General features: G+C 37.8%; 1 protein-coding gene across 1 annotated transcript in view; it reads right to left on the minus strand.

Annotated features, from left to right (window-relative positions):
- The window catches only part of LOC116298149 (uncharacterized), a 36,347-nt gene extending 24,059 nt beyond the window's left edge, over positions 1-12,288 (minus strand). The window contains exons 1-16 of the mRNA XM_089029197.1: positions 12,066-12,288; positions 10,507-10,688; positions 9,653-9,700; positions 9,382-9,408; positions 8,266-8,289; positions 7,703-7,762; positions 6,469-6,495; positions 5,783-5,806; positions 5,333-5,362; positions 4,391-4,408; positions 4,001-4,021; positions 3,496-3,556; positions 2,896-2,934; positions 1,940-2,058; positions 1,040-1,237; positions 92-293 (exon numbers count right to left, since the gene is read on the minus strand). Of these exons, the coding sequence (XP_088885323.1) occupies positions 92-293; positions 1,040-1,237; positions 1,940-2,058; positions 2,896-2,934; positions 3,496-3,556; positions 4,001-4,021; positions 4,391-4,408; positions 5,333-5,362; positions 5,783-5,806; positions 6,469-6,495; positions 7,703-7,762; positions 8,266-8,289; positions 9,382-9,408; positions 9,653-9,700; positions 10,507-10,617 (1,009 nt within the window). The 5' untranslated portion in view covers positions 10,618-10,688; positions 12,066-12,288. The remainder of the gene's footprint in view (positions 1-91; positions 294-1,039; positions 1,238-1,939; positions 2,059-2,895; positions 2,935-3,495; positions 3,557-4,000; positions 4,022-4,390; positions 4,409-5,332; positions 5,363-5,782; positions 5,807-6,468; positions 6,496-7,702; positions 7,763-8,265; positions 8,290-9,381; positions 9,409-9,652; positions 9,701-10,506; positions 10,689-12,065) is intronic.
- Positions 12,289-12,302: the final 14 nt, after the last annotated feature.

The following is a 12,302-nucleotide window of genomic DNA, read 5'->3' on the forward strand; positions in this document are numbered from 1 at the left end:
TGTGCACGAGAACGAATCTCTAGCACGAAGCATGATGGGAAACCGAATACCGACGCTTTTTCGGGGTCTACTCTTGTACACTTTCTCTAACCTTGTCTTTTCTTGGCATATTCGATGATCAAATGTATCACCCACAGCAAAGCATGGACCACAGGAAAAAGGAACACATCGAAGAAAACCCACAAGTTAAGTAAAAACCACTTGAACCAGATTTTGCTGTATCTCATTTGGTCAAAGTAACCTGTCCATCGTTGTCTCGTCAGAAAATTGTAGACTACGGGATGTGAGACGAACTAAAAAATGACAAAAAGCAAGTAAAATGTTAAATAATGATAATAATAAGAAGAGTATGCTAGAAGAGAACAGAATACGATGAGTTTTATATAGCAAACTATAGGATGGATTGGAATAGAATAGGATGCGGGTACGATTTGACGAAAAAGGATGGGATGGACTGAGGATGGGAGAGGATGAAAAAGGATACAATGGGATGGGATGCAATAAGATATGTAAAATGGGATGGGGTAGGAGGAAAAGGATAGAATGTGACGGGATGCCGGTATAGGATAGAAAAGAATGTGGTGGAATAGGATAGGAAGGAATGGACTGGTATTGGGTGGGATAGTATAGGAAGGGATGGGTAAGAATAAGAAGGGATTAGGTGGGATTGAATGGAGTGGTATAAGATGGGATAGAATAAGAGAAGAGAAACAAGGTAAAGTCAAATAAAACAGGGACCTATTGAATCCTAATCCCTTGGTGGTAGTGCAGTTTTCGTATGACTGTGAAAAGCTCAGTGCCGTAAGCGTGACGTGCCGTGACCGTGATAATTCCTAGAATTTTAATTGGCTGATTTTTTTCACGCGCAATATGATTGGTCTAAAAGTGCCGTGATCTTGGCGTGACCGTGTCCGCGCCGTGTTTTGGGTATTAGATTGGATGAAGAGTACATTCTCGTGCAATGTGATTTGTCTGGCGTATCCCTTGATCGTGATCGTGTCATGAACTTTTCACAGTCATACGAAAACTGCACTAATACCTTTTTCTGTCGATATTTCACAGCTTTATCTGCGACACGATCAAAGTCTTCTCCTTTAAATATAGCCCTCTTTAAGTCATCGCTTTTGAGAGGCTCAAGCAGTTGAACAGCAAATTCTTCGACTGATGTTCCAAGTGCGCATAGATCATCTGCATCTGGACCTTTAGCTTCAGCTAGACTCTTCAACGTGTGGCTGACCTTAAATGGATCAGTTCAAAACAACGGAAATTCATGATTATTGACCAGAATTTTTTGTCGTATCTACTAGTCGAGTAAATCAATGAAAAAATCGATCGCTAAATGTTAAAAAAAGAAAAATATATTAAAAAGCTGAAAAATGCCTACGTAGAAAAAAGCCCTAAAGCTGAGCTCTGAGGAACACCTCCTGAAATTCATTAATACAAGTTTATCGTCTAGCCCATTTAAACAATAAAAGGATAGATAGTCGTAAATGAATATTTTACAGCTTCAAAACAGAACGTATTTTGAAAAAAGGTCCCAAAACTGAGCACTGGGGAACACCTTTATAAAGTCATTAAAGTTAGATTATCATCGTTCTGCCAGACCGAATAAAACAATGAAAAAGAGAAATTAATAGTGGTACGGGTATTTCCCACTTTTAGTAACTTGATTTGAGAAAAAAAGGTCAAAAACTGAGCACTGTTTTTTCGTCGAACACATGGAGTGAAGCGCACACCACTCAATAAAAAAGTTCCAAAGGCCGAGCCTTGTGGAACACTTTCGATAGGCCCAATTAAAAGGTAGGTATACGCACAAGCAGAAAAATTGTTTCTTAGTTATAAAATTATTATCGCTAATCACGACCTTAAGTACTGCAGTGGCGCAGCTCAACGGGGTCAAATAAGCGTTAAGCAAATCCAATTCATGACTAAAACGTACCTCTAGAGACTTTTCAAGGCAGTTCGTGGCACACTTAGTAAGTTTCTCCGGGGTAATCCATTCGTTGATGTCATCCAAATCTCCAGCCTCCAATATTTCATCCATCTCTTTTTCAAAATCTGTTTAACGTTATTATTTTACACGAGACACAGACAAGGAAAATATTTTTAGTAAGTGTGAACTGGGTATGTTTTTGTCCTATTAGTGAATAATAAATCACTCTGCATCCCTTAAATTTGACTTTGTTGGGGAAACGCCTATCTTAGATAGCTGTGCTCTATTTTTGCAATATTCTTTTCATATATTGAATGTAAGATTACCGATAAAACGCCTAATAGATTTGGTAAAAACATGAAGTTTCGGCTCACTATAATAGCTTAGAACGATGATCGAAATGTGTGAAATCTTTTATATATTTAAAATTATTTTTATTATTTGCTGTAATTACACTGAGAGTGCAAATAATGTTCGTGTTGTTTCTGTTGTCGTTGTTGTTGCTACTATCGTTGTTAATTGTTGTCGTTGCTGTCTTCGTCGTTGTTGTTGCTACTGTTGCTATAGTTGTTGTTGCTGTCGTCGTTGTCGTTGTTGTTGCTACTGTCGTTGTTGTTGTTGCTGTCGTCGTTGTTGTTGTTGCTACTGTTGCTGTCGTCGTTGTCGTTGCTACTGTCGTTGTTGTTGCTGTCGTCGTTATTGTTGCTACTGTTGCTGTCGTTGTCGTTGTTGTTGCTGTCATCGTTGTTATTGTTGTTGCTACTGTTGCTGTCGTTGTTGTTGCTACTGTCGTTGTCGTTGTTGTTGCTGTCGTCGTTGTTGTTGTTGTTGCTACTGTCGTTGTTGCTGCTACTGTCGTTGTTGTTGCCGTCGTCGTTGTTGTTGCTGCTGTCCTTGTTGTTTTTGTTGTTATTGTTGTTGTTGTATGAGTTTCATGCCATAGGGACCCTTAGGTAACTTACTTTTACGGTCTTGCAGACTTAGCCTGTCGTCTTGTTCTTCTGCGAAATAAACCAAAGAAAAGGGGTCTTTAAAACAAGTCAGAACCGTTGGAAACCTTTAATTAAGCTCAAACGTTTGCGACAGACTTCATCTTGGGAATAACGTTTTTGTATTCAAGACCACGTGTCATTCTCTTGAGAATAACATTCTTCGTTTGAGTTGTATCCATATTCATGTGTCTTCTCATGTGTCAACCGTAAAACAAAGAAATGATGATACTCTTGAGAATGACACGTCTAAAATGGGAAAGCGTTACTCCCCAGTTAGGAGTCTATTGCGTCGCATTTATTAGGTAAGGCTGCGTTCATAATGTATGGCAGAGGGAGGAGGGGGGGGGGGGGTGAAAATTTGAAATGTTCAGAATAATTCTTAACACCCCCCTTAAAGTAATGCAAAAAAATACGATCCCCCCTAAGCAATGCTCGTAGCTTCTTCCAAAAATTGTGCATTCCCCCCATTTTTCTTATAAAAATTTGCCCATCCCCCTTTTTCCTACCAAAATTCTTCCGATCCCCCCTCTGCCATACGTTATGAATGCAGCCTTATACTTGGTTAGTTACTTTTGAGATCAGTCTGTCTCTCCAAACCGCCATCTGCTTTTACTGGGATAATAGGTTCTTCCTATTACAATATGAAAACAATGGATAACAAGATTAATTAAGTGATATCAACCATACCATAGCTTAAGGGACGGACCATTAGATTTTTGGAATGGGGGGTTGGTCACTTTATTTTGTGCAGGAAATTTTTTACGCCTCATGAAAGTTTATTTCAGAACATTCCTAGAATATTTCTAGGTGCCCACGGCTTTTTCGAATCGCACTGTAATTAATTAGCACCAATTGTCTTGCAATTCTCACGAGGGAATACCATTTTAAATGAGAAAGAAAATTCGCGAAGCATCTTGGTAGTGGGAGTTAAATGACGCCATCATGCAAATTTCCTATTAAAATTCCAGATTCCCCCACATAGATATCCATATCTCGGATCACGGATTGCACGAAAATAGTAGTCTACATAAAGGGCTTAATAGGGGAGGCCATGTAAACCTATATATGTACGTACTTCCACTGGTCTTTCAATTGCCTAGAAAAAGACATTCAAAGTTAGTTTAAACTCGATTTACGAATCAATCACTTAATTTATAATTAATGGATTGATGGGTTGCAAGTATTCGTTAATAATACCGTTAACAATGGATGCTTATGAGAAATCTCTCGTTAAATGGCACTATCATGGCCTCGATGACGTAACGTGCAATCCAAAAAAAGAAAACAAAGAAAAATAGACCAAATTCAAAACTCGCACCGATGTGAGGCTTAAGTTGTGAACAAAGGAATCTGGCGTGATTCGTGACTTTTGAATCACGCCAGATTACTTTGAGTCACGCCAGATCCTATTGTTCACAACTTAAGCCTCACATCGGTGCGAGTTTTGAATTTGGTCTACACCTACCGGTTCACGCACACTTTGCTATAAGAGAAAAGAAAGGGGGAAAAAAATACATAAATAAAATGGTGAATGCAAAGGATGACTTAGTACTCAATGAAACAGAAAATAAATTAGCAAAGTATCATACTACTGCTTATGGATAGGCAAAGGACAAACGTTTATAAATGAGGGATTTATTTCTCGATGAACTCTGCTTTATTTCGAAAATATTTTTTCCAATGACAAATCATCTAATATAGAACGCAAGTACTGCGTTTAGTGATAAGGCCCGCGGCGAAGAACGAGGGCTCTGGCATAATCCTTTATTTTGATACCAGGATTTCTTGGACTTCCGGTAAAAAAGCGCATGCGTTCAAAGACTTATCAAAAATAAAAAAATATGTTCCCGATTTCAAATTTTTATTTTGATCGTAAGTAAACACAGAACTCTGTTTGAAAACATGATTTTCATTGATTATATTTCACTTCAGAAATATTGCGCATGCGCCAAAAAATGGATTATGCCAGAGCCCTCGTTTATCTCCGCAGGCCACAAGAAACTCAGGCTCTGGGTACGAGATTGCCTCGACCAATGTTTAGTCGAGCATGCGCAGTAAACAAAAAAATGTGATCGCGAGTGGATGTATGGCAGTTACTATATCTATATAATCAGCAACGGATCCCGTTAAAAAGACTTATTTATAAACAAAATATATATTACCGAGACCGTATCGAGTGGCTCTTCACGTTCTAAGGCCAAATTAAAGTTTATGCAAATGAACACAGTTTTGTATCAGATTTACAACACTCTTCACGGTCGTGATTTCTGTTGTGTTTTCCTCATGAATTATTAATGAGTTTGATAATTATTATTTGTATCGAAAGTAAACACAGAACTAATTTAAATCATGATTTTCATTGATTATATTTCAGAAATTAAAAATAGCTGCTTTTTTTTTACATTACCATTAGGAATGGCTTGACACGTTCTAAGACCTGCGAGAGAACGATAGAAGAATGGTAAATATACCTTAAAGTGAATACTCATTTTTAAAGTTCCGTTCAATGACCATAAATTATCAATAGTTCCCGCTCACTGAACAGAACCGTAAAGCGGAGCATTGACGTTAAAAACGCGATACCTTATAATCTATTCTTTTGGCAAGGGCTGGCTCTTTTATTATTGAAAAGTTACCCGAGCAAATCATTTTTGTTTCAAATATTCAAATCTCGTTTTAATTGCAGCAAAAGGATTGGGTTGGTCTTAAAACAGGGCGGATCCAGGAATTTTAGAAGGGAATTTTCCAGGAATTCGAGGGGTCGGCTTCCTAAGGATAATACTGAGACATTTAAAAAGTGGGGGTTGAATAGTCACAGCCTGGCTTTAATTTTATGCTACTTATCATAAAAACTTACTGGTATTCGAGAAGAACCTAAAATCTGAAAAATAATTTATACAAAAAGATGAGTTATTTGACAAAATATATTAAGTTCGATTCCTTGACTTGGAATCAGATGTGAGTAGTTTTAAGGACTCTACGTCAATTAAGGCGCCGAAATACGAGACACAAAAACGTCCAACTTGTCGTGCAACATTGTTGCGGTACAAGTTCGAAAACAATGTTGCTGGTTTTACACCCTATCAATCCAACTTGTCACGCAGCTGCAAAATCTTTTGTTGCAAGTTGGGAAAACTTGTTGCGAAAAGTAGAACGTAGATCAACTTTCTGCAACAAATTTGCGATTTGTTGCTCGTTTTTCACCACTCGTCCAACTTGTCTCGCAACATTTTATGTGCAGAAGCGGCCGCAACAATGTTGCGCGACTAGTTAGACGTTTTTGTGTCTCGTATTTTAGCGCCTTTAGCTCGAGGGTTTTTCTCCGGGTTCTCCGGCATTTCTTCTTCGCAAAAACGCACTAAATTCCAATTCTATCTGTGAGTTAGCCATGCCCTGACTATGATCAAGTTGTTTCAGGATTATTGATAACATTTGAAGGTTTTCCCCCCGAAGCACGTGCCTCAGCATCCAATCAGAAAGCGAGCACTATATCACAATATCAGCAACAACGTATTCTGCTGTCATAACATTGACTAAACTTACAGGACTTTCAGCATGATCATCCACATCCTGGAACAAAAGTAAAAAGACAATGGTTGGTTAAGAGTTGATTAAGAGATGAAGAAGCAATAGATAAGGCTTTCAACGCTTAACTATATTTTGAAAACGGGTGGGGGGGATACTCCCATATATAGCCTACCAGGTGATTTCGGTTCTATCAGGCAGAACGAATTAGCCAAACAGCAAACGTTCGTTTTGCTCGTTTAATAATTCCAGAAGCTTTTAGAAGTACATATTTTGTCGTTGTTGGTGGGAAATATTTCATTTTACTTTTTTTTTTACTTTTACAAAGCTTTTCGCTGTTGTATCACAGCGTGGGACAATCACGACAGAGCTAGGCTCCAAATTAAGTGAAAGCCCAGAGATCGAATCAATTTAGTAGTTGATTTTTGAGGAGGGAGGAAAACCGGAGAACAACCCTCGAATCACAGGAGAGAACCAACAAACAACTGTACTCACATACGACATCGAGATCGGCAGGACTCGAACTCGGGCCGCATTGGTGAGAGGCGGCGCATTAGCAGCGCACGCCACCGGTGCTTCCCATAAATTTTATCAAGAGATAATAGAAAGCACTTGGAAACTTTCGTTGTGACAAACAATGCATTGCGCGCCTGGCTATTTGGGGATGTTCCGCTGAATAGAATATGCATGGTTTTATCGGGATTTCGCTCTTTGACAGGATACATATTTCCATTATTTTGGTTAATATTATGGCCTGAGCGCTCGTTAAATTAGTTACAGTTAATTGACATTTGGTCGAAAAATTAGTAGTCAATTGAAAATAGACCCGTTTCGAGTTCCAAATTACCGCTGTGTTTCTTGATTACAGACTCATTTAGTCAGGCTTAGCCTCGATTTTGTGAGGAGTATTCACGTGTTCCAGTCAAGGTCCGTCAAGTTTCAAAGTGTTCGTATTGTTGAACTTGTGCATTCTTTACTTTACCGTTGGTATTTGCGAGTAATTAGACACTGAGTCGAGGCTTAGCCTGAGTAAATGAGTCTGTAATCAAGAAACACAGCGGTAATTTGGAACTCGAAAAGGGTCTATTGGGTATACCCCCATTGACACTTTCCTACAAGGTCGAAACAGCTGTCCACGGTTGCATTTTGACTCTGTAGTTTGGATTCTATCATGTTGTTAATTTTTTAAGTATTCAACGCATGCAGTATAAGCCTGGCAGATCATTTATGTTTCTGTTGTTTTGTACATTACCAATTCCAGTGACTCGTTATCAAATTCGGTGGTATCAGGATAGTAATAATGGTCTAAAGGCTGCGACAAAAAAAACATATTAAAAATAAACCAATAGTTATCACTAGGGAGGGAAGGGGGAGCGGAGGGTACTCAATGTCGCCATCCTCCACCCTCAAAGGTAAGAATCTGACATAATTAGAGATTAGAAAACCAAAAATGACCCTAAAATAAAGTAACCTAAAATTCTATTGAGATGCAACACGTACCCCCGGCGCCAGAGGCCATGTTGAATCCCCCCTCGATCCCCACCCCCCACCCCCCAAATTGGGTTTCAACACTGGGACAACCTCTTAGTTGATCTAATTCTGGGAATAGGAAATTGACAAATCGCCCCTCCCCCCCTCCCTCCCAACCACAACCCTTGATTCCCCTATCGTCCAAGGAGCTTGAAGCCAAAAGCTAGGAACAAAACTTACGGCAGTACTGGAGCGACAGAAAGCGTACCCAACCCTCCCCTCCCTCCTTGTCTAAAGAAATGACATCACGAGATGATGTAACAAAAGATACTGACAAAAACTTACCGATTCGTTAGCACAATGAACCCGCTGAGAGGAAGGAAAATGGCGGGAAAAAATTGTTATCAGTGAAATAAAAAAAAGGAGATTTCAGTTATTCTATAGACATAACATAGTACTGTAACAAGAGAAAATGAACTAAGAGAAGGAATCCCCCTATATAGCCTTGTAACCATCATGTGCACAGTTTGATGCTATTTTTAAACCATTTGTTTTTCTGCACGCGCATTTACTGCGCGCGCTCTACGCTGTTTGCTTATGTTTTGGGGGTTTTTCCGTTATTTCGACTCTGCCCTGAATATGAATGTGGACATCGAAAGCTTGGCAAATACGACAGGAAATTTAAGTAGTAATTTGTTCAACTTTCTGGAGTATTTTTACATTTATATTCTAAAGCTTTCGACTAGGACCTACATCGTCATCTTGAGGGCAGATTTGAACATTCGAACATAAGAAAAGCACAAGAAAACGTTAGCAAACAGCGTACTCATGCGCGTGGAGTAAATCAAAAGATCAAACAAATGACATCATTGGATGATATTTTTAGAATAGATTCTAAAAAAAAGCATCAAAGTGTGCACATGGAGTAAGGGGATTCCTTCTCTTAGTTCATATTCTCTTGACTGTAAATAATGCGCAACCTCATCATCTCTCGCTGATAACCTCTTAGTTTCTAAAGGCGTTATGTTGTTTACTCTTGAAGCCAAGGCAGGATTCTAAAATTTTTGAATATGTCTAAAAAAACACGCTTGCTGTTGTACAATTATACGCGGGAATTGGCAAAAGATAAGAGTAAGTAGTAGGAGAAGTAAGAATTCGAAAAGCCCAGCGATATTTGGGCGAAAAACCGATTAATGCAAAACTAACCTTTGGCTACCTGCGAAGGTTCTTGCAGGAATTATCATCATTATTATCATCATCATCATCATCATCATCATCATCATCATTATTATAGATCTCCCTTTAATAGTGGTCGCTACATTTGATTCCTGTATTGACCTAATCCCTCCAGTTGTCTAAAAAACACGTGATCTCCCCTAAATCCTTCGATTCTTCCCCTCCCCCTCCCCCCAAGGCGATAAATCGACAGGTCCTCAAGAAGAAACTGTGCAATGCACTTACCTTCTGTATAGGATCGGCGTCTACAGGCTGAAAAAGGATGATAGAAATTTTTTAAATGATTGATTTGTTACCCTCTCTCGGTCGACCCAAAGTTAATTGACGACTCTTAAGACTCCAGTGTACGTCGGTAAACAAAAGCAGAAATTAGAATAGCAAAAAAAGCAACTGCTGGATTCGAGGCTAAGCCCGCATAAACTGGAGTTTTAAGAGTCGTCAATAGAGGAGTCTATTACATGCCCAACGTGCCTTCCTGCCTTAAGAAAAAACTTACAGTTATTAATTCTCCTTCCAGAGGAACTTTCCCTCTTTCTTCTTTCTGCTGAAAAAATCAAGAAAAGATGACCTTAACATACTGGGTAGAAATTGCAAATTGTCGATTGCGCCTCACAAAGAAATGGTGCTAATGTGCATCCGATTGAATGAGTAAAGCGAATCAATTTGAGTAGACACTGGCGAATTGCGAGCAAAAAAATACCCAAAAACCAAAAGAAAAAACAACCAACCCAAAACAAAAACAACAAAAAAGGCAAAAACAAAACCATATCTTAAAAAAAAAAAAAAAGAAAAAAAAAAGAAAAACACAGAAAAGATAAATATCGAAAAAGCCCACTTTCCTTCCTTTCAACTGAGACCTGTACTCTTCGATCGAGCAGAAGTCATTTTTCTTTTATTCCTAAGGATAACCAGCGCGAGAATGGAGGGCAGAAGTATAAAAAAGACCTCGATATAGTACTATTTTGATACACAAACATGTCAGCATACATGCAAAGAGACGGTTTCCTTCTTTTGAACCACTGCTAAATCCCCCATATTGCGGCACACATACAGCCAGATAATGATTCGTCTAATCATGAATTTGAAAATGGTATCTCAAAAAGAAACTGGTCGCTTGTGGCACTATTGTACTAATGTTAATAGACCTAATCCACTGTTTTCCCATTTCAGACCACGTGCCTTTCTCTAGAGTATTTTTTTTTTTTGCAAAATTGTTTTAACAATTTAGAAAAAAAAAAAAAAAAAGAAAAAAAAAGGGGCATCAGACGAAAATTGAATATGCATGCTTGGAATCTTATTCTCAAGAACGACACGTCGTCTGAAATAGGAAAATATTATGCCGATTCTTACCTCTTTGGGAGAATCGAAACCTTTTTTCTCTTTATCTGGTTGAACCACGGCCACCTCGGGTGTGTCGAGAAGTGGTCTGCTCGATTCGTCTTCGTTCGATGAGTCCTCCATCTCGACGTCTTCAGCTATACAATAGTAAGGTTATTACCTTGTAAAATTTATCTTCCAAGTACCAAGATTACCTAGAAAAGGAGGAAATTTATCATATTTTTGAAAATTGTTAAGATTGCCGCAAAAATCGCACGCACCTCAAATCGCACCTCAAATTTGAAAATATATTCATAGTAAAAATTCAATTTTGATTATGATTTTGGATAAATTTTCTTTTGCATATTTTAGATTGATTATTACTGTAGTTTCAATTTTGTGATATACAACCAGAAAACTGCCATTTTTATCGCAAAACTGGTTAATAGCATCTTGTAACTTTAGAAAAACGATAGACAAACAAAATGGCATTTACTGAGTCAAGTCCGTAATTTATCAATTTGTAAACAGGGATCTATTTAATGGATAACAAAAAGCTTTTACTTTCTAAGAATAATACTAAAATAAATATCAACATGCGCTTTCAACGGATACATATCGCGTCAGAATGACTAAAATATAATGACTCTTAACCAAGAGTAATGAATTTTCGATAGTGGTTTCATTATATATTGTTTCATTTATTTTACCAAAAAAAATTACACAGATGTGTAATATTTAATAAAATGGACGTACTATGATAATCAATCATGCTCTTAAAATTAAACATGTGATTGATCGAGTAAATTGTAAATTGTTTTGTGTTTTCTTCATTTTTCTTGTTTGTGCACTTTCGCCCAAAAGTTAACGTTTCTGACTACCATCTAAATCTAGCCAAAACCACTGCACAACTAGAGTTGTCCAAACCGTTTTTGTTTTAGACAAATGAAAACCTTCACGCTTCACAAAACATCGCCACGACATCTGTATAATTGAATAATTAATAGTAACAAGTTTTTGGGAAAGTCCATAAAGTGAGGCCTTAAAATCGATTGGGAATGATAAATAATGATTAATAATGGACAGCAAATTAGGAGTTTTAGAGACAATTGAGGACTGAAAAAGTGATATACATGTTTAGGGATAAAAATCGATAATTTAATTAGTTTTAGGGATAATCTATACTAAAAAAACTCCTTATTTACTGTGAACAGATAGTAAAATTTGGGTTGTTTTGGGTTGTTTTAGAAATAAGGGACATCCTTTCTCAGCATTACTAGTAAAAGGGATAGATCCCTGTTTGAACCCCTTTTGTAGAGGGCTCCCTACAGTAGAAGCTTGAGAGAGAAATTAAATGAGTAAATGATGACAAGCGAGGTCAGATCAAACAATGAGTTTACTATGGGTCAAACTACTTCCTTTTTGGCCTCTATGAAAAAAGACAGTTTAGAAAGTAACTTGTGAACAGCCAAAGTTAATAGTCAATTATTGACCAAAAAAACCCCGGAATTATCAGTGCATATTAAATAAAGAATTGACAGAAAATTAATCACACGGCTTTAAGTATTTGTTTATTAAGCTATTAGTCTTACCTGGAGTTATAGTCTACAGTTTAGGTACCGAGTTTTGACGTAGAAATATATAACCAACTCCTGTGGCTTCGCGATTTTGAGTTAAAACTTTAGTCTGATATTTTATGTTATGACTGAACACTCTGAATTCTTGTATTGTGCGCTTATAACTTCTCAACCTTTGCAATATATCGTCCCGAAGTTTCCTAAGTCCTCCTCAGCAACTTATCACTCAAAATGAGATCAACACGTATGTCA

The sequence above is a fragment of the Actinia tenebrosa genome, unplaced genomic scaffold (assembly GCF_029948245.1).
Source record: "Actinia tenebrosa isolate PJP-AT-01 unplaced genomic scaffold, QUT_ActTen_1.0 PGA_scaffold13__45_contigs__length_12533684, whole genome shotgun sequence".
NCBI lineage: Eukaryota > Metazoa > Cnidaria > Anthozoa > Actiniaria > Actiniidae > Actinia > Actinia tenebrosa.